This window comes from Centroberyx affinis, unplaced genomic scaffold (assembly GCF_046629955.1).
Source record: "Centroberyx affinis isolate AG114_WGS23_722 - 3 ecotype Tasmania unplaced genomic scaffold, CSIRO-AGI_Caff_v1 ptg001486l_1, whole genome shotgun sequence".
Classification (NCBI taxonomy): Eukaryota; Metazoa; Chordata; class Actinopteri; order Beryciformes; family Berycidae; genus Centroberyx; species Centroberyx affinis.
In genome coordinates this window covers 302,720-324,736 of record NW_027279952.1, presented here as the reverse complement: position 1 = coordinate 324,736, position 22,017 = coordinate 302,720, and the positions used below count along the sequence as shown (strand labels likewise).

Here is a 22,017-nt window from a genome sequence, read left to right as displayed (position 1 = left end):
CTATTTGCATAAGCTCATATACAAAAAAAAATGAGAACATTTTAGCTGATTCAACATAATATACTGTAAGTCATAATGCATTATACATAGTATATCATAATCGCCCACACAAACACACAATTCAAAGAACAAAGACCTCAACTTGCGTAAATTCCTGAAGGTTCAACTTCAAGCCTCAGCTGTAGCATGGGAGAGGCTTGAGGATTAAAATTGAGGTGTCAAAAAATTTTGGCTTAGTGGGATGACTGCAATGTCTTAAATTATATTATCTAAACTCAGGGTTTGGTGGAGAGTTAAATAAAACATTTCAAGTTTTTAATTCAGTTTTAGAATGGTGAGTTTTCTTGCTGCGCTGTTTTTCTGGTGACAAGTCAGCCCAGTCACGGAGACTTATATTCTACTGCGTCTACAATTTTCATGCTTATGTCAATTGCAAAATGGATCTTAACTTTAATTCTAACTAGTATTAAAAAGGTCTCAAAGTCTCAACGTTCAAAACGTGCACATCCTGTCATTATTGCAATTACATCTGCAAGTTTAACTCTCCAATGATGCAGATAGTGACTTTGGCCTGCACATCACCCCATTTGGACTGCACTACACACAGACACACACACACAGACCCACACATAAAAAGCCCACAGACTCTCACAAACGCGCCCCCCCCCCCGCTGAGACTCTAAACTGCACTGTTATGATGGCCTCGTGTTGGCAGGGCCAGAGAGACCTCGCGTTATGTCGACAGACTCTTGAACACACCATTAGCCTGAGATGAATATGTCATAAGGAAAATGTGAGGGTTGGACAATGAAAGATGGAGGAGCTGGAGGCATGGGCCTTGGTCCCATAGTGCATGGGGTTTATAGTTAAGGTCAGTGTGATTTAGAATATGCTGGGGAATAGTGCGTTTTTATGATGGATGCAGAGAGGGCTGTTATTCATGCAAGGGTCAAACGCTGTGTGTACCTTGTGTGTCTGAATGAGCAAGAGTGTGGGTCTATGTCTCGGTTTTCTATCTTTTTGAGTTTGTGTTCATGTTTGTAGCTTTGTGTGCCTGTAAGAGTGAGTTGATGCTCTCCGTCTCCCTGCATTTCCTCCCTGGTCTTACAGAATGAGATCTCTGGGCATGGCGAGGGCACCGTGAGGTCACGGCACCATCATTTGTTTTCTGCCAGTGTGCAAAACTATTGATTCTGACACCGGGGCTCAAGGCAAATGTCGGCTGCGTTTACCCGGATTAATTAAAAAGTCCCTCACGTCACGTTGCCTCGAGGTGTGAGCTTGCTCTGTCAATACCAGCGGAGCATTAAAACTTGGAAAGCATTTCTCCACGTAAATGGGACATAGTCTACGCCGAGAGAGAGAGAGAGAGAGAGAGAGCATTTCTTTGATATCTTAACTTCAACTTCCATTTAACTATGCCTCTGTCATTCAGAGGGGTCAGCGGTGTGGTCAGCAGCTGGACTACAGGTTCGATTCCACTTCAAGAGTCAATCCAGGAAATCAATATGAATTGCCAAGTTCATTTAGAAAAAGTGGCATTGAGCCAACCATTAGCACCAATATAGTCTCCTGCTCACGTTTGCAATGGAGAATTGGACAGGATTGAGGTTGCGGTTAGCAAGGTGAGGGGCAATCAGTTAACACATGCCTTGCTTTGTAATCATGAAGGATCTTTATCTTTCTCTCTCTCGTTCTCTCTCTCCGCTTCCCACCCGTACTCTCTCCCCCTCCTCTCTCTAATTAGCATGACAATTATGCCTATAATTGGAAAATAATTGTTTTCATTATCAACCTAGGTAGTACTGGTTGTCAGACTTTAATATGGATCACCTTGTGTTCCCGCTCACCCAGTGTTTTAAAGAATGTGGTACCTGCCTGCGCACAACGCAATATTCAATAATCTGGTTGAGACAAAGATAAGGCACAAGGCAGGGTGGAGAGCGCTTTTGTGCCGGGACATTAATTGTCTCCCAGGCTTTATCTACAGTTTATTGCAGCAAGCAAATAACAGCTGTTGCCCCTGTAAGTGGTGAACATTTTAGCCATTTGTCAACTACAATATTTTACACTTGAAAAGCAGGTAATGACATTATCTGCGGTGACATTATCTGTAGTACAGGAAATGTTTATGGCTCTGAAGGGAGTCCAATAAGAGTCCAGTGCTGATATACTGTTGATCGAGGAAGAGCTGTAGTCCAGTGTTGTTAGTTGAGGTTTTCCCCAGTGGTTCAGCTGTTATTTCTCACCATGATGTTTCTACCTGTTCGTTCTCTCCCCTGCAGGTGATGTCATTGTCTACATTAATGACGTGTGCGTCCTGGGCACCACCCACGCTGACGTGGTCAAGCTCTTCCAGTCGGTGCCCATCGGCCAAAGCGTGACCCTGGTGTTGTGTCGCGGCTACCCTTTGCCCTACGACCCGGAGGACCCCGCCAACGCCAACAACACCACCACCACCATCATCTCCCCGCTAGGCATCATGGAGCAGCGGCCCATCATGGTCAATGGCAGGACGGGCTACGACAATTACCTGGACTACATCTCCCGCACGGCGCGCTTCGTGGCCGACCCCGGCCAGGACCAGGTCAACGCCCAGCAGCAGCTGCTCGCCCCTCACCCGGGCGACACCCACTTGGACGGCTCGCTCCCGCCCACCACCGGCACCACGCCGCCCGACAGCGTCTCCATGGCGTCGTCGGGGGCCACCCAGGGGGAGCTGCTGACCCTGACCATGGTGAAGGGCGTGGACGGCTTCGGCTTCACCATCGCCGACAGCGCCACGGGCCAGCGGGTCAAGCAGGTGCTGGAGCCGCTGGGCTGCCCCGGCCTGTGCGAGGGTGACCTGATCGTGGAGATCAACCAGCAGCCCGTCCAGGGATTCACACACACCCAGGTGGTGGAGCTGCTCAAGGAGTGCGGCGTGGGAGCCGAGACCAGCCTGGTGATCCAGAGAGGCGGGGCAGGTAAGAGAGACGGCTGCGGGTAGGGATGGGGTGGAAGATTGTTGGCTCAGCAGATGAGCCCGCATTTCTCCTCATCTACTCTATATCTGTCTTTCTAGCTTCCTATCTGCCTATTCATCTATTTCATCTTTTGTCGTTGTAGCCAGGTGTGTGTGAGTGTGTGTATACATGTGTGTTTCTAGTCCAAAGACCACAGAAACCTATTATACAGTCCAACTGACTGGCTGACGCACATGACGCACTCTCACATGCCCTTCTTAGTTTCCTTTCTGTACTCGGGGACAAAAGTGCTTACCTTCAGTTTACTTGCAAGAATAGATGCCACTCCCCAGCATACTTAGCAATATTTCCTAGCATACCAATATCCATTGATTGGAGTTCATGCTTTGTTCAGTGCTGAGTCACTTTCAATGGGGGTTTCACATGTATGACAACCTTTCTTTTCTGTTGGATACAGATAAAAAGCCCAAGATTAAAAAAAAGTAGCAGCAGTTTGTGCCTGGTTTTTCACTAAATTCTGCACTCCAAGTTTTCTGAAGTGCTTTTTACCCTATGTTTTTCTGAATGTGTGGCCCGCTGACAATTGTAATTATGCACTCATGTTGTGAGTCACAGACAGGGTTATTATTTGCAGAATCAACAGGTAGCAGACTATATTCTAGTGTGTGTGTCTGTGTGTGTGTGTGTGTGTGTTAGGGGAGTTATTCTAGAAAATTCTGTGCTCCCTAGCTCAAAAAGGCAGAAAACTTAGAACACCTCACTGTTTTAAAATGGCGATATCCCTGACATTGTAAGGGAGAGAGGCAAGATTCACCGCTGTGTTCTCGGAGTCTGTGTAAGGCTCTAAGAACAGAACATAAGTAGTGTTTAAGCCTGCTGTGATCTGCAGCCCTACGCCTAAGCTTGCCTCCTTATTGAATTGTGGAGCTAGTACATCTTTGCCAGTGATGACTCAGCCAATAGACTGGGGTTGAAGATTAAAACACTAGATTTTAATTAAACTAGAAACACACACAGTAGTTCTTTGTCAACCGAGAGGGTAGGATCTGCGGTTGGAACCTTGCAGGCCGTGTTGTGAAATTACTTTTCTCTTGTAGTTTACTTGTCCTTGATTTAGCTTGGCATGCTGCAAGTGACGGCACATGGATTTTAGTGCTTATAGGTGTTCATAATGCTGGCTGGAAGCTAAGCCAACTAGAGTGGAAAACCAATACTGCTGTTGGAACCAATTTATAGTTCTGAATTTTGCCTCTTGGTGTTGTGTAATGTCACATACCAATCATAATGCCAACTGCCTGGTGCCACAGACACCATGGAGACTTGCACACAAAGGTCAGCAGCGTCCTCTGAATTGATTTATTGCCATTTATTTCTTTATTAGGCTACCCATGTCTCTGTCAGCAAGCCAACAAACAAGAGGAGAATCAAAAAGAAGATGGTGGCTTGGAGGAGAGAGGAAAAGGAGGATTTCCCTCTACAGTAGTCCAAAAAATAGAAGGGTCCAAAATTTTGAGCCTCAGTATCTCAGTATCAACACACACACACACACACAGACACACACAGACACACACAGGAAGGGTCAGAAGTTTTGAGCCACCATCTCAAAAATCTCCAATCTGTCAACACACACACACACAAACGCACAATCACACACACACACACACACACACAGTCTCCCATCTGTGCAGGAAGCTAACTGTGAAGCGCTGCTGCCATCTGTCCGGGTTCCTCACTCGCAGCAGAGCGTTAGAAGGTCGAAACAGGCGCTCCCATCTAAAAGCCGCCTGTTGGCCTGTGGAAAAAATGGCAAACTTATTTACATGCTGTATTTCATCTCATTATTCCAAATCTGGATGCGGCTTAGCTCCACTACACAACAATACGCCAGGGTGCAGTGTCACATCTGTTTCTGTTGATATCCGGTGACATGACAAGCTGTAGGAGCTAGAGGTGAAAACACCCAGTACCGCCCAGTCTGCTCTTACAGAAGCATGGTGTTTTGACTGCGTGTGGTGCATGTGAGCAGAATTGAGTGGGGCTAAGAAATAGAGCCATAACACCAATATGCCTTCAGGGTGGGGGACAAAGATTAATCTTCATCTTCATCTTCATGGAATGTGTAAATTGAGTTGTGTTTTGATTGTGAATTGAACAGTGCACTACCATGAGCGGAACAAATAAATAAATAAATAAATAAATAAATGATAGAGATGAACAAGGAGGGGTGGAGCTAAGCAGGAACATGCTCGCATACTCATCCACTGCTCATAGATTCCCACACAAGACTGCATATATTTAGATTGTTGGTGAGGCAATGTTGTCTCTGCCATTCACAGACTCCAAAATAGTAAGAGCTAATTACTTTGTAATGCTAACAAGGATAAAAAGACAATGGTAGATCCTGCAAGTACCCAGATGGCCCATGTGTTTGTCTTCTCTGGCTGGGATCACACTTAATGCACTGAATACATTCTTCTCCAATGGAGGCTCATTGATTTCAGTCAATGCGTTGTGATAATGGTGTCACATTTATTGGATTTATTGTACTTATTTTTTGATTATGCACTAAAACCAATGTTTGTTTTTTTGCCCTGTTTTTTGCTAGCTCTCCATGAAGTTTTTTGTGATTAACACATTTTTGTCAGTGAATCAGAGCTGCACTGAAAGTTCACGTTAATACTACAATCGATACCCACATCTAATCAGTTTCAACTCAGTACATTTGAGCCAGGAGATCCTTGCTATGAACATTTGTGTTGCCGCACACCGTTCTCAGCAACACAAATGCATTGTTGATTAAGTGTGATCTCGGCGTAAGACTCCAGTAGCTCACATCCCCAGCACCCAGCACCCAGGCCTTAACCCCATGTCCTGTCTGATTTGAGGTGCAGCTGATTCTCCCCTCCCATCCAAGCTCGTCAGAGAGGCCAGCTTCCAGCGTTTAGCCAAGCTATTACCCGTCGTAATAAAACTGTCACCATTCTGCTGAAATGATGTTCCACCTCTCAACGCAGCACAATTTGGCCCTCTCCTTAGGACCACTGGACACTGGCCACACAGTCTAATTGAACTGGCTGTTTCTCTTTCTAAGGCCTTGCGCCACTAGCCGGTGTAATAGAGAGAGAGGTGATCGCTGATATCCGTCACCAAACAACTGTCACACTTGTCTCTCTGACAGACTGTCCAAATATTTGCCTGTTCAGGGACGAACACACAGCTCATCACTTACTTTCAAAACACAATCTGAAGCGGAAGGTTGAATGAGCACAGGGGACTGACCCAGTGTATGCTGTGTGTGTGTGTGTGTGTGTGTGACTGCATTTCTTTTAATGACTGTCTGAGTACTCCAGACATGGCTACCACCTCCTGGCAGCTTTTCCTAGACAGAGAGCCCTCTGCTGGCCATGTAGGCCATAAATACACACACACATACACACACACACACACACACATACACACACACATACACACACAGTCGAATAGAGGAGGGTTTGACAGCACTTTTAAACCTTCTTAACTCCCACACATTTCACATACTCCCACAAGGCTTACACACACACACGCCACCCACAACCAGAACCCAGTGGCACTGTTATGGTTATTTTATGGCGCCGTTGCTATGACGACACACTCCTGATGGCCGGCATCAGAGATCATAAATGATCAGCAAGGCGGAGAAGGTCCACAGACCGAGCGTCACCTGCAACCACAGGCACCAGTCAATCTCTCTCTCTCACACACACACACACACACACACACACACACACACACTTCTCTTATCTTTGTCTCAGCTGTTGAGTTGTACAAATATTCAGAGAAAGCGGGGTAAGGAAGGAGGGAGGGAGGAAGTGAGGGGAGAGAGTATAATTCAAAGAGGCAGAAAAGGAGAAGGGAGGTGAGCAGAGAAAGAATGAGAAGGGAGTAAAACTGGGGGAGAGCGAGAATTAAAACGGGACACAGCTGGCGTGTGGATGAATTGTAGCCCACAGTGCTACGCTCTCTGCTCAGCGAGGCTCGTCTTGCTCGGCTTGGTGTTGTCATGGACACGGTACTCAGCCAAAGAGCGTTGCGGCGAGCTGCTGTTGTAATGCAGAGTTTAACGTCCTGGATTTAAAGGTGCTGCGTGTAGCATTTCAACATCAATAAATCATCGCCACATTAATTTTGAGAGAGTAGTATAATTATCGTAAACAAAAGAGACCACCGGCGAGAAGATTGGCAGCTTCTACACTGCATTTACATTGTGTTCCACCATCTGGAAATCTGCTGGATTGCTTTACAGCACAAAGGGATATTACTCTATGGCATGGTTTGTTGCAATGGCAGATGGTGGAAGGAGTAAACAGGTGCGTGTGTGTGTGTGTTTGAGAGTGAAATAGTAGAGTGAAACCTGTGTGTGTTGTTTATGTGGCCCCATGAAATGTGTCGCCACTCCCACAGCACTCGGCATCAGAAGCGAGACGGTAGAGCCGATTTGACCGCCACTTCACCATCCAGATATGAAGCCACTTATGATCAAACCATCCAGTCAATTAAGCTTCATCACCTTGAAACAGCCCACGCTCATAATATAGTTATGGTATTTAGCCATCCCTTAAATCTGAGTTTGACTCCCGAGCCGTTTTGCCTAACAAATGGGCGCTCTGTCTCTCATCAGCAGTAATTATTGTGTCTGTGTGTGTGTGTGTGTGTGTGTGTGCGTGCATGCATGGCAGAAGGCCTCATTAGCGGCTATCTAGACCATTAACAGGCTGCGTCCTCATTGCCACACCAGCAGAGACGCAGGACTGTAATTAGTTGTGGAGACTTTCGGCTCGTTCACCTAGACACATGCCCATTTAGCATTCCCTAACATGCCGCATTCTCCCACACTGCTGTACGCCCACACACTCACACACACGCTGAGCCACATGGTTTGATTTGTATAGGCTGTACACAAATACACACACGACAGGCAGGCAGGCAGGCAGGCCAGCATGCACACACTTTACCCATTTCTGTCTTATTCACACGTATCCCAAGGCAGCCTTATGCACACAAGCTTCCACACACTTGGATAACTCCCTTTTCTGTTAAATGTGGGCTATTATGAATCTGCTGTCTGGTTGGACCTTTCTCCCAGCCTTGGTCATGTACACAAGCATAACCAGAGGCCACTTGTATTAGCAAGCAGACCTCAGGTGAGGATCTCCTTTGTAGAGAAAGAAAAGAAGGAGGGTTTGATTCAGTGAGCCTCCCTCAGTAACCTAGGGAATCAGTGTGGAACTAGACAGTGATTCATTGGCTGTGTGTGTGTGTGTGTGTGTGTGTGTGTGTGTGTATGTGTGGTGTTTGTGTGTGTGCGCATATGTGCATGCAAGAGAGAATAGTTGGAAACAAAGAGACAGAGCGGGAAGAGAGAGCAGGGAGAGAGATGAGTTCGGCATTCTGCCAGTAGACCACTGAGTGTCAGCCATGTTCACACTCACAGCTCTGTTCCCACCATGCACCTCTCCAAGCCCGGAGGAGCTGCCCGCCAGGGATCAATAGCCAATCGGATTGGGCCCGGGAAGACAGCCAAGGGTTGTGTGCGTAAAGAGCTAAGCCAGATCGGAGCAGAAATGGAAGGGGTTAAACAAGGCCAGTGACGCTTGGACTCACTGCCATCAGAATTAGATCACAGAACCAAAGGTTAGGCTCTTCATCGCTTCACTGTGTGTGGGAGGACTGGAATTGCTAACCTTGGTTGCCTCTTAAACAAATCAAGCACTCTTATTTGGGTTACATTGAGCTGGAGTGATTACACAGTGAGTGCGGATGAATAAATTGTGTTGTTTTGAGCTTTAATGTCATGCATACTCAACCATGTACCCCACAAATCATTTCATTTGTTGCACACAGCTACATTCAGGTTGCTATTGAGCACATCAGGGCAACATGGAACGGGCTTTCGGATAGAATGGATATTATGTAAAGTTGCCAGCCTCCCTCATGGGATGGAGATACATATTCATACAGTGCTGAAAGATTTACACACGCTGCCATCGGATCTGGCGTTATCAGAATCTTATTTAAATAATTGAAAGGACTGCTGTTAGCCTCTCGGTGTGAAATTATCAAGAGCTTTGTGCCTGTGTCTATGTATGTATGTATGTGTGTATGTAGGAGTCTATACTTATGTGTGTCAAATGGATGGGTTTGTGTGTAATTTTGACGATTACATGTCTCATAGTGTTTTCTGTTGCCTTGTATCAACGCACATTGGATTCTTATTCAACCAAATCTGCAAAATCATGGTTGCAGTAGAAAGTGCTTTTATTGATCTTATGGTGTTTGAAATAATGGATAGGAACATTTTTACAACTAATCTGATCCTTGTACAATGGATAGAAAGTGGGAACTCATCTGGCTGTTGTAGAGAGTCTACATACTGTTTGAGCATCTTCTTTTCACCTTACAAATTTTGAGACTTACTTTGTCTTCATGCGCTAAAATCTAATGGAAGTGGGGTTGTTTTTGAGCTGTGTTTGTATCATTACTGCCTTCCTTCGCATGGAGCGTGTCTTCTTGGTCTAATTTTGAATTACTTGATACGGATCCTACCCCAACACTAACCCTTGCTTCAGCCTCAGAACCAGCCCTACATGAACCACTTCTTGGTTGTCACATTTTGAAGATTTTGTGAGTTGTTGGCGCCGAGGCTGAATAGCGCGGCTGTTGCCAGAGGGACCAGTCGGCTCTCTGAAGACTCTTCCCAGTTCAGAACTCTCTAATTGGAGTTGAAAACGAGGCATGACTCCAATCTCATTCATCACTACCTAGAGCTGTCCCAGGGCTTAGATGAAGGAAACACGCACTTATTGATACACACACACACACTCCCATACTGTAGTTTTCTGGAGACTGTCGCTTTCCCACTGGGAACCGTGTGGAGAGGTGAGAAGTTGTGCCCTCATTAACAGTGTTCTACTGCTCTTAGGTGCATCGGGAGGGTGACACTTAAGATGGGATACTGGAGGTCAGAACCTTGGATAGAGCCTAAAAGTGCAAGTTGGACACCGCAAGTGTGCATGTAGCTCAGTGTAGCAGAGCTGACAAGTCTGATTAGCATTCAGTCTCAGAGCTTTCAGCACCATGGACAGCTCCCTTTACCCATTCTCTCTCTCTCTCTCTCTCTCTCTCTCTCTCTCTCTCTCTCCCTCTCCCTGTCTCTCTCTCTCCCTCTCTCCCTCCCCTGTCTCTCCTCAACATTTAGCCACGGGGCATACTGACACCCACGTCCAACTAAATGTCTGGTACGCCTGAGTTAACAGTGACTCTACCCCGAGGATTACCTCGGTCAGTGATGCCTAGTAGTGCCCCACCCCCACCCCTCCACCACCCCCCCCCCCCCCTCTGTCTGTCTAGCTCAGGTTCTCTGGACTGTTCTGTTCTGGTCGCTGTGTCCTTCACACCGGCTCAGCTGTAGATATTCTGGAAAGAGAGAGACTCGTATTGATTGACCTTCTTTGGGGACGAGAACACAGTTTTCATAGTAAAAGGGCTCTCTATCTGTCCCTAGCTGCGGTTCTACTTTTCAATATATAGGCTATTTTCTTGTTTGGGCTGATAGAATAGCGCCATGTGCATTGAAATTGGTATTGAATTCTAGATAAGCTATCGCCATCGCTTTGTCTCTAAAAATCTTAATTCCCTTGAACGATCAGCCTGGCCGATTATGACCTAGTGACAAAATGACGGTCTGAAAGAATATTCTTCGCTGGATTTCTTTGTCTGGTTTTTGTTATTTTCCATGTTGTCACCATTCTACTGGCAAAATGTTTTTACAATGTAATTGGAGTCTCGCCAGGCCAAGGCTGGGAAGGCTGGCACATAATTCGAGCAGTCACCCCTTAATTCGATCCTTCCCATTTGCATACGCTTGTAGCTTCCCGGAGGGGAATCTGTGGCAGCACTTGAAAGACAGGAAGGAGGGAAATTGAATCAGGAAGATGGAGCATGAATTTTTTTTTTACATGCTCCTCTGAATTTCACTGTGGAAATGGTTCTGGAGCATATGTTCCATTACTCTGTGTGTGTGTGCACATATGCATGTATGCACGCACTGATGTTAGCTGCCACTGTTGTGCTCTTCCATATAACTACAGAGAGACTGTTGCTTTCCATCATCGAAGAAAGACTATACATTGTGCTTGAAGAATGTTGTTGTAAACAGCAAAAAAATTGCCAACCTTTTTAAAGGTCAAATTGAGATGAATGGGGAAGTCGCAGGGAAACGTATGCCCTATACCTTGCCGCACTGTATTGCAAACTAAAAATGCTTTATAGTGAGGTTCAGTCATCCACTCCCAGTTTTCCATTGCAGTGAAAATCACAGCATTCTCTAATCCCACTGCCTCCTCATTATCACTGCTGTGCCCCCTGGCTAAAGCAACACAACACCATGATAGATTCACAAACCTCTGGTAACACTGGTTATTTAAAACCAGTCCTAATGGGCGCCGGTGTTTGAAAACAAGACAATTAAACACATTAAATATTTACCGAAGACATATGGAATTGTCTTAAGGCGCCCATGTGTGTGGTCAGGCCACATAACTTTTTGAGGTGCTGTGACCTTACCTTACCTTACTTGTGAAATCATGAATCACAATTCATGAATCAAAATTTTGTATTTGCCTTTTTTCCTTAATTGACAGCAAACCCTTTTCTCCACATTGAAAATGTTAGATGATATTATTGATTTTTTATTTTTTGTTAATTTGTGAAAAGACGACTTTTTTGAGATGCAAGGGTTTCTGCAGGGTATTGGTAAATTCTATTTAAAGAGTAAGGACTGAGACTAACGCTAATGCTGTGGTTGATTTGTGTTGCTAATGTAGCTAATGGAATAGATGAATTCATTACAGCTCTTCAAGTCATTTTGGTTTACACCGTGTGAGAGTGTTTTTGCAGCCTGTTGATTACTATCATGTTTTATCAAGTCCACCAATTAAATATGAAGTCACCCCACATTACCGAGGGCGCTTGTTAAAAAGAACGCCTTTTCGGAGGTCTTATGCTAATCTCTCTTTCTGCATTCCACTAAACTCATGCCTCTCATATATTGATTTGCCACACTCTGTTTGCTTTTTCTTTTATCTCCTTTGAGTTAATTCTTCATTTATCCTCGCTACTGTTCATAAACATTTTTTTGTCTTGTTTTTAATTCTCATTTGGTTTACCTGTAAATCAGTGGATAAATATTGTAGGTAGATTTTTTTTTTCTGATTTCAACATCCTTTAAAATCTTATGGAATTGGCTTTCAAAGCAAAAAAACTAAATCTGAAATCTCATGCTCTACTTCTACCATCTTTTTAGGCTAAACCATTTTTTGTTCTCTCAACATTGCAGGTCACTATTCACCCTGGAAGACCCCTAAGCAGGTAACATGCATCGGCTCCCAAAACCTGGACTGTCCTCATGTCTGCTTCTTAATCATTAATATAGATTTTTCCTTTACGTACCAATGGCTGCAGTGTGCATATGTGCTTATCGGAATGACTATAATCTTGGTTTTTAAACTGTGGCTGCTGGTGTACTTTGTAGGATTTAGGAATGACTCTTCTATTCCCCCTTCCCCGTACTAACGCTACTGATGATTTAGCATTTGTATACCCCGGTCATTTCTGCAATAACCAGCCCTTGATATTTGACCCCTCTTTATTGTTTTATGACGGCAAAAAGGTCAAGTAGCCCACTCACGGATATAGCATCACTAGACTTCAACCTGCGAGTCAGACCTGACTCATAGCCTGACTCACTGCCATGAGGGCTGTCTGCACTCACAGTGTCTGAAATACACCGCTCCTCTAGTGATGCTGTGTCTGTGATCTAACTGGGTTGGCATGGTCTAGATGCATTTTCATCCCTCTTCTTAAATTACTGATGGGAATTAGTTAATTACAATAATCTCATATCATTCATCCATTCTTTCTTTTTTTTTTCTCAGAGCTTTTTGCGATTTCACACTAACCTAGATTTGCTTCCTGATTGTTCAGCTTTTTTTCCTTTTTATTTACAGTCTGTATTTTCAAATGTGCATTTTTTTTGGTGGGGGCGCAAGGGCCATCATATGCTGTATCTCTGCACTCCTAGCCTGCGCACAGCTTCTCAGCCTGCTTCCACTGTCCCTGAAAATAATAATACGCTACTCTAGTATTATCCACTGTCCCCAGAAACACTCAAAACACTATACATTCATTCTCTCAGCACAGATTCACTTTAGTCTGTCTGTATCTATCTCTGTTTCTTTTTGTGTGTATGTGTAACCCATTCCATGCCAGGACGTCCCCCCCAGCACCGCTCTGACCAACGCCTAACCCCAGCTCATTGGTCCAGTCGCTGCCCCCATGCCAGATCATGCTGACAATACACACAACAGAGGAAAACCTCCGTTGTGCTCAGTTAACATAACAGCGGCTTCCAAGACGCTCGTCCCCTGGAATCCCCCTCATTGTTCATCGTTTCTGTTCAATCAATCTCTTCAGTCTCCCGCAGATTAATTGTAATTCCAAGCTCCGAGGGAAATGCTGCGAGCGTCGCAGAGTAGCAGACAGCATGCAGGGTCTCCCCCCCCCGCACCCCGCCCCCGCCCTAGTGCTTGTTTTTTCACCATTTCTCTCTTTTTACCCCCTAGTGCTCATTTGTTCACTGCCTCCACCCCCACCTTCTCTGCCAACAGCTGCTAAACCCCCTGCACACCAGAGTTCAGTCTAGGTTTAATTGGATATCAGTTGTTACAGAAAGATTTCTGAAGCCCAGAGAATGAAATATGGAGGAATACAACTAATAAGGGAAGAATGGGGAATAGCCTAATTGTCATATTGACCTGAAGTCTTGTGATGGCTCAGCCTGCAGCCCCCCAAGAGTTCTGTCAGTAAATGAGCTTATCAAGATTTGCCTGTCAGATTCAGCCATTACTGTAGGTAACGGCTATATAATATTGGACTATGTGCAGGTGCGTTTGGTTTATAAATGGCTTCAGTAGTTCCTGTGTAGTGCCTTCAAAAGCCAAACTGCCTGCAGTATGCTCCATTCATCTGGTCAACTAGCTTATAGCCGTAGTGTGCTTGCTTGAGCAGTCTTAATCATAGACAGAGGGAAAGAGAAAGGGAGAGAGGGAGAGAGGGAGAGAGAGATCATGGTGCAGTAGTCTAGTCCCAGCCTTAATAAGGTCCCCTGTCTCGGCAGCCTGGCCTGTGCAGACGTGCTTCAGATCAATAGCAGACATGACTGAAACCACAAAGACAGGAAACACTTTGATTCTGGCCCGGTGCTTTTATGGAGCTGAGATTTATTCTCGGTACATCTTGAACCAGACGCCCTGTAATTCTCAATATTAAAGCATGCCATATGCAGCCAGTCTCACCATCTCAATATCAAAAGCTTGTCATTCCCTCTGGATCCGTCTCTCACACTTTCTGACATGTCAACATGTCATCTTGGCTATCTGCTTAGTGTCATGCCGTGACTCAAGCAGCCCAGCTATCTGACACATCAAGGTTGACACTCCGACTGGCTGGTGTTGTCAAAACTGCCTGTGTCACCTCAAACACTTGACAGCACACTCACAACTCGGCATGTGCTTTGGATGCAACATATGCAAATTGGGCATCTCATACAATATGTCAGTATACTAAGTTGTACATTGTAAAAATTAAGAGTAGCCTGTGCGCTGGCCGTGTTGCAGATTTTTGGAATAAGATAATTTGACACATTTTTCACACAATAATTAGTCGTTCAGAAGAAGTGCTGCCCTCCTGAGAGTGACTGACTACCTCTATGTGCACACATCCTTGATACATATATACAGTGATCTAAGTGTTATTTCTTTTCTGCAGCCATATTTAGAGCAGGATTGATCATTTCTCACAGAGTATAAAGCTACATGCGGTCCCTGCACCCCCAAATTGCCTGTCCCCCCTTCTTTGTCATGGGGCAAAAGTCAGACTGAGACACAGCGATATTCTTAGCCTGCTCCTGCCTTCTTCCACTTCCTAGAGCTGTTGTTCCTGTGAGTTTTGAATAATAATAATAATAATAACACCATTACCCAGACCTTGTGCCTTGACATCTAATTGTCTCTCTCATCTATGCTTTGAATAACACCAGCGCTCACATGGTTTAGCTGCACAGAAAGTCCACTCACACTATGATCTCAATAATGAAAGACAGAGATTAGAAATGTTTCACTTGTGTTTACTACTAACCTCACTACTAACCGCTTGGCTGCCTGCCTGCCTAGCTTGAATCCATATGAGGCCTCAGAAACACATCAAAGCCAAACTCCTGGCTTTACTTCGGAGGGTTACCGCAGCAGCTAGCGGGCTATGTGCGAACATCAGGAGTGGGCGAGGTGGGAGGGCAGTACTGACCCCGTGCCGCTGTGCTTTGCAGGTGCTGGAGCAGTGGGAGTCCCAGCAGGGCCAGGGCAGCCCCGCTCAGACCAGCCTGTCGGCCCCCGTTGTCCCCCACAGCGCCCCCTTCCCAACCCACCACCTCCACAGGGCCTCGGTCCCAGACTCAGCCGCCGAGGCCCTGGCCCTGGCCAAACCAGACCCTTATGACCTTTATGAGAAGTCCAGGGCAATCTATGAGAGTAGGCGTAAGTACCAGACCTCGTACTGCAGGAATAGCACTGTGCAAACACTCATTTCTAACACTGGTAAAGAGGAGAAGAAGAGGGGCGGACTCCTCATTCACAGGTGGAGTAGTGAAGTTTCATATCATTCTTTCTCTCTCTCTCTCTCTCTCTCTCTCACACACACACACAAACTCAGTCACAGATTCACGGTCTTAGATCACCTTCTGCTACTGCACACAAAACTTATTGAAATGAACTGACCTCTTTCTATCAAACTGAAAGATCCGTTGCTGAATGTAAGCAGAATTTGGGCATGAGTAGCTCAGCATTGCACAATCATCAGAAACTTTGCGGACGCACTCCCTCAGAGTGATTACGTTAGCGTTTGCAGCTACTTACCCTCGTATTATCTCGTCTGACAATCTTCCCTCCTTAAGTGCCCACAGATGAATCCAACTCAATACATTTGTACTTGGGGCCCAACGCCCTCCTCCCCTCAGCTGACAGCCTCTTTGAGCGGCTGGAAGGATCTTTGCATCCAGACGTTGACTTTCCGCCAGCCCACATCATGAGAAGAGATGTGTTCATGAGTAAACACTTCACACAGCAGCCAATCGTCTCACTGTTGGCACAATGCTTTGCACAATGCGTTTTTCGTGGGTATGATTTCATCAGGATCATGATTTGAGTTTTAGGGGATAAAGGCTAAAAATGCACATGTGCTTTTTATGTACGTATGTGTATGCATCGTCAAAAGTGCTTGACTCACGCTATACCAGAATGTTAATAGATGGTATCAGTATGAATGTAGTCTTGTTACTCATGTATGGGGTGTCAGGGCAAGTGCCGGTTTCTGCCAGGTTGCTCTGGGTCTCCTCACGCTGTTCTTTGAGGTGGCCATGACTGACATGAGATAGCAAAGTTTGCACAGGTCTCCACTGAAGAAGAGAGGAGTGATGTGCAGTCTTATGTAAGGCACCTGTTATTCAAGAGGACGTGGCTGTCGGAAAGGCTCCTTATCAAAACCTCTCAGGCTCTCTCTCCTTCTCTCTGTCTTTCTTTGTCTCTCCCTCTCTCCCTCTCCTTCTTCAGTGGTGGGTACCGTGATCAGTGTAGCATTCAGCGTTGCCATCCATTCATTAAAGGTCAGGAGTCGGGTTTGTTGAGACGCGGCAGGGAATCGGCACAGACAACTTTTCAGGAATGCTCCATTTGCCTGTCTCGCTGTTGTGGGTGAAGTGGGCCGTAACCTTTTTTTTTTTTTTCCCAGCATCGCAACCTCAGGCCACTTTCACTCAGACTCCTGCTAGGCACTGTGAGCAGACACTTGTAATAGTGATTCATGTTAATTCTCTTGAGTCAGCATTTATGTAAATCTATTGGATTAATGTTGCCCCTGATTGGAGGAAAGGCATGTGAGAGAGCTGGCCAAAGCAGTGATTCACTCTATTCCTACAGTACCAAACATGGCTAATAGTTCAAAGCTTTTCGTTTTCCTTTCATTTTCTTTTGCACCAAGTTTAATCAATTAATCCGATCAAAATGATTTCAGGTAATGTTTGTTTGTAAGTACCTGTACTTACAATACATGGGCCAGTGAAGTGGATGAAATCTCCTTGAGAAACACTGTATATGGTTTCTGTGGTGAGAGCTGTGCCACTTCTCTTTGTAGTCCTCTGTGTAGTCATGTATACTGTGGTTTTCTTTTTCCCATCATTCCCACTGAGTCCCAGCAGAGCGCTCTATGTGTGATTAAAACAGTTACAATAGGAATCAATTTTTCATTCGCAGTCACTTTTCTGCGGTTGAGTTCACTCCTCTGCTTTGCAGATCATGGAATTTTGTGAAGCCCCTGATTGCAGATCAGTGCTTGCATCCCACCTCACCCTGTAAATAAAGGGATGGGCATATTACACGCTGTAAGCACTTCCTGACTTTTATGGATGATGCTGAGATTTTGCAGCGACATTAATGCTGAGGCAGAGGCTTTTGGTCTTGTTCTAGTCTTTATGTGAGCCTGTGTGTGTGTTCTGGTATACTGTCTGTGTCTGTGTATGTGTGCGCATTCATCAACGGTGTGTGCATTTGTATGTGTCTGTGAAATACGTTTGTGTGTGTGTTATTGTTTATGGGTGCTTCCTGCATCTTCCCCCCATCTAGAGCCTGGCCAACCGCGGACTGTTTTTCCTGTGGACCCCTCAGGTAAATATGTAGTCTCTGAAGGGACGCTTTCAAGAGACATTACACTTACGCACTGAATTCCATTATGTTTAGCAGTGTAAAACCTTCGGGCAGAAACTGAAGAGTACAGTATATGAAAGGAAAATGTTGGCGCATGTTCCATATTTAAATGCCCTGTTCTCAAACTCGAAACATTGTGCGTACGAGGCGGGCTAACAGGATTGTTGTGCTGTGTGTGGTCGCGATGCTTCAGCAGCGGAGTACCAGGACATCGAGGTCCACCTCCGCAGACAGAAGTCCGGCTTCGGTTTCCGGATCCTGGGCGGGGACGAGGCGGGGCAGCCTGTGAGTCCGGAGACGTGTGAGAAGGCTCGTATGGCGATGGGCGTGGAACCCTGTCATTTTCTCCTCTCTAACCCACTATACACACTACACACACCTAACCCTTGACCTTTGACCCCTGAGAGAGTGATGGCTCTGGCTGCTTTGGTGTCGTTCACTGTCTGTTAAAGTAACAAACATTTAAACCATGTTATTCAGCCATTTACTTCAATATAACAACCACCTTAACAGTCTGTTCACATAAAGCCACTGCATGTGACACTCACACACTGTTGCAGTAAACCCATCGCACGCTGCTTCCTGCACACATAGTGACAGTGGCTGTCTAACAACAGATTCTGATCGGGGCGATCATCGAGAAGAGTCCGGCGGACAGAGACGGACGCTTGCGGCCCGGTGATGAGCTGCTGTTTGTGGATGGGATCCCAGTAGTAGGGAAGCCCCACAGATACGTCATCGACTTGATGCACGGGGCGGCGCGCAATGGCCAGGTCAACCTGGTCATCAGGAGGAGGCTACAGGCAGCAGGTGAGAAGACGTGAATGGAGTTAACTAGTGGTCTTGCTCTGTTTTGTTCTAAACCAAATCCCTGCGACAAAGGTGTTTCCTCCAAATGAGATATCCACTGACATTCACTCCTACAAAATGACTGCTAACATGAGACCAAAGCTCATTATAATAGCATGAGGCTTTTAGCTATTTTATGGCTTTTTCTACAAAATATTGATTTTTGAGAATAGAATCTATTTGAAATATTTAGTCATATTTATTTGTGGTAAGTTAGTCTGCACAGAACGGCTTTAAGGTACTGGGTTATTAAGTGAATTGATCTCACAGTCTTACCTCTCATGCCTTTGTCCTCTATTTCGTCTTGCACGTCCTCCTCTTGTCTCCCTCATGCCTCTCTCCTCTCCAGCTCAGTGCTAGCTTCATGTCCTTTAATGATTCAGGAAAACAGGATTTAATCAGTCAGAAAACCGAAGCACTAATCTCTCTGAGTAATTATACTGAAGCCTCCCTACAAAAACACTCTCTCTCTCTCTCTCTCTCTCTCTCTCTCTCTCACACTCTCTCTCTCTCTCTCTCGCTCTCTCTCTCTCTCTCTCTCTCATACACACATTGCTTTCTGATCCCCCTCATTCCCTTATGCAAGCCACTTGCCTTTGTACCTTTGAGCCTGGGGACCTGGGGACTGGGACGGCACTGCCTCTTGTGAACTCCAGTCTCCCCTGCTCCTATCATTACCACCTCCCAACACACACACACACACAACACACAAACACACACTCTTCTCACCAATCCTCTTCTTCCCACTCTCTTCCGCCCTCTCTGTCAATTTCTTCTCACCAAAGGCTACTGTCTGACTCATGCCTGGCCTCCTCTGCGGCCCTTACTTCCATCCTAATTGTCTGACTCCCACTGGCACTTTGCGAGGTGTCAGACTGCGCTCTCTACTCCCAGCTCCCAGTTCTGCCTGCACCTCATGCCCCACTTCAGGATTTACACAATCCATTGTCTTTTTGTGTATTTTGCATATTTTTCTCATAGGATAACTATTTGTACATTTGTTGCTGCAAGGACATATGTGTGTATATATCTTTACTCATATAGTTGCAAGGCATAGAGTGTGCAGCAAGACTAAACCACCAAAAGTCTTCTAAGGATAGAGAAGTATGATCACCCAGCATGCCGGGACGCACACACGCACACACACACACACACACACACACCACTGGGAAGTGCAAGAAGCCCCCATCACTGTGGGTGGATTGACAAGATGTTGTGTTTTAATGATGTGTTTTACCACATTGTGAATGTTCTTTTCCTCTTCTGTTTCGAATTGCTGTGTTGTGGTTGATTCTTGATTCTTCACAGGGATGAGATTCAATGCCGACATGTTTTTCACCCAGTTTTTTTTGGGGGGGGGGCGTGGGGAGAACAAAGCGCTGATGCACTGCCTGCCTGTAAAATTGATTGTTTTTGCACATGCAGGATTATCCTCGGATTCTTCCCAAGCAATTATGTAGCACACTGTTATTTTTCAAAGTAACAAATAGCAGTACCAAGAGTGTCAAGAATCTTAATTTTACTTGATTTAAACATGAAAAGATTTAGGGGCTGTGTGAGCCGGCCAGAGCAGTATTGGAGCTCCTGAAAATGGAGCCTGTGTTTGTCCATGGATGAGTTCAGTATGCAGATGAGCGCAGCCGCCTGCTCAGCTCTCTACCTCCCTCTACAGGTGAGTCCTGTCCAGAGAACGGCCGCAGCCCAGGCTCTGTCTCCACGCAGCACAGCTCCCCACGCAGTGACTTCACCTATGGCAACAACACCGGTACCACCGCGGCACCCGGCGCCGGCATGGGCAACGCCGCCACTTCAGACGGGACGTCGACCCCTAACACACAACCCAGCGATGTCATCATCAATCGAAAGGAGAGCGAAGGCTTCGGCTTCGTCATCATCAGCTCGCTCAACAGGCCCGAGACGGCCGCCGCCAACAGTGAGTCCTCTGATTGGTTCAGTGGGAGTCAAGTAGATCCTAATGCATTATCAGTCATTCTCTATTCTGTATAACAACCACTTGAAGTGCAAAGGCTCGTATGAAAGCTCTTAGACGCATGCAAAGCCTAACAGATAATCTTTATATAGCTTCAAGATAAGTGCCAGACCTTGAACTAAAGTTAGCCGGTGGAAGAGGTCAAGGCTCAATAAAAAATGAAGCACCTCTCCCACTATCATCTAACCCTCCATCTCAATTATATATGCCCTCCCACGGTACGTCAGTCACACAGATCTGTGCTATGCCGCCGTGAGCTTCGCTGCTTCGCCCACACACACACATGCCAAACCCCGGCTGGCTTACGTAAGCCCGGGGTGAAGAGCAAAATGAGAGAGACGGAGAGAATAGTCAGTCAGTCAGCGGTGCCTGAGCACAGGAAAGCATAATCTTCCAATCTGCATGCGTGTGTGTGTGTTTTTACCTGCGGTGTTTGTGTTCGGATCCTCCACCAGCTGTGCCCCATAAGATCGGGCGTATCATCGAGGGCAGCCCGGCAGACCGCTGCGGGAAGCTGAAAGTGGGAGACAGGATACTGGCAGTGAACAGCCAGTCCATCGTCAACATGCCGCACGCAGACATCGTTAAGCTGATCAAGGACGCGGGCCTCAGCGTCACCCTGAGGATCATACCGCAGGAAGGTGAGAGAACACGTGGACACACACACACGGACACACAGAATACACACACAGATCACACAAGCACTTTAAACTGCAATGCTTTGGATAGATCATGATTTATGGCAGCAATTGAATCGGCTTTGCTAAATGAAAGTTCTAATACAAATTCTGCAAAATGTGATTGTGTAAAGATTAGCGGGCACTTGCCATATGCAGGAGTTGTGTATTCCCAGGCTCTTCATTGAATCAACACTCAGCATCCAAACACTCTTGCATGCAAATGCTTGAACAGAGCTGCTGTCTCTCTCTCTCTCTAGATATCTATCTGTCTGCATGCATGTTGTGGTACACACAGGATAAAACACACTATTAATGGAACTTAAAAGTAACTGTTCTACGATTCTTGTGATTTGAGCTGTCCGACTTTCTGAATCCCAGAGCTCAGCAACCCCCCGTCGGCCCCCAACTCAGAGAAGCAGAGCCCCATGGCCCAGCAGCACAGCCCCCAGACGCAGCCAGGCACGGGGGCGTCCCAGCCCAGCCCCGGAGCCCCGCAGCCCAGCCCGGCCGCATCGGAGCCCGGCCCCGCCGTCAGCCAGCCCAGCCCCATGGTGACCCAGCCCAGCCCCATGACCCACCAGAGCCCCGTGACCCAGCTGCCCGCCCCGCCGCCACAAACCTACGTCCACGAAAGCAGGTAAGGCAAATGTCCAAACTTCTCATCCACATGCATACCTTTTTCAGTC

At 46.2% G+C, this 22,017-nt stretch overlaps 1 protein-coding gene across 1 annotated transcript in view; it reads left to right on the top strand.

The window, feature by feature from the left end:
- The window catches only part of magi2a (membrane associated guanylate kinase, WW and PDZ domain containing 2a), a 156,631-nt gene that overhangs the window by 125,482 nt on the left and 9,132 nt on the right, over positions 1–22,017 (top strand). The window contains exons 10-18 of the mRNA XM_071527040.1: positions 2,286–2,966; positions 12,340–12,371; positions 15,385–15,592; positions 18,006–18,097; positions 18,430–18,622; positions 20,334–20,594; positions 21,107–21,292; positions 21,710–21,782; positions 21,867–21,968. Of these exons, the coding sequence (XP_071383141.1) occupies positions 2,286–2,966; positions 12,340–12,371; positions 15,385–15,592; positions 18,006–18,097; positions 18,430–18,622; positions 20,334–20,594; positions 21,107–21,292; positions 21,710–21,782; positions 21,867–21,968 (1,828 nt within the window). The remainder of the gene's footprint in view (positions 1–2,285; positions 2,967–12,339; positions 12,372–15,384; positions 15,593–18,005; positions 18,098–18,429; positions 18,623–20,333; positions 20,595–21,106; positions 21,293–21,709; positions 21,783–21,866; positions 21,969–22,017) is intronic.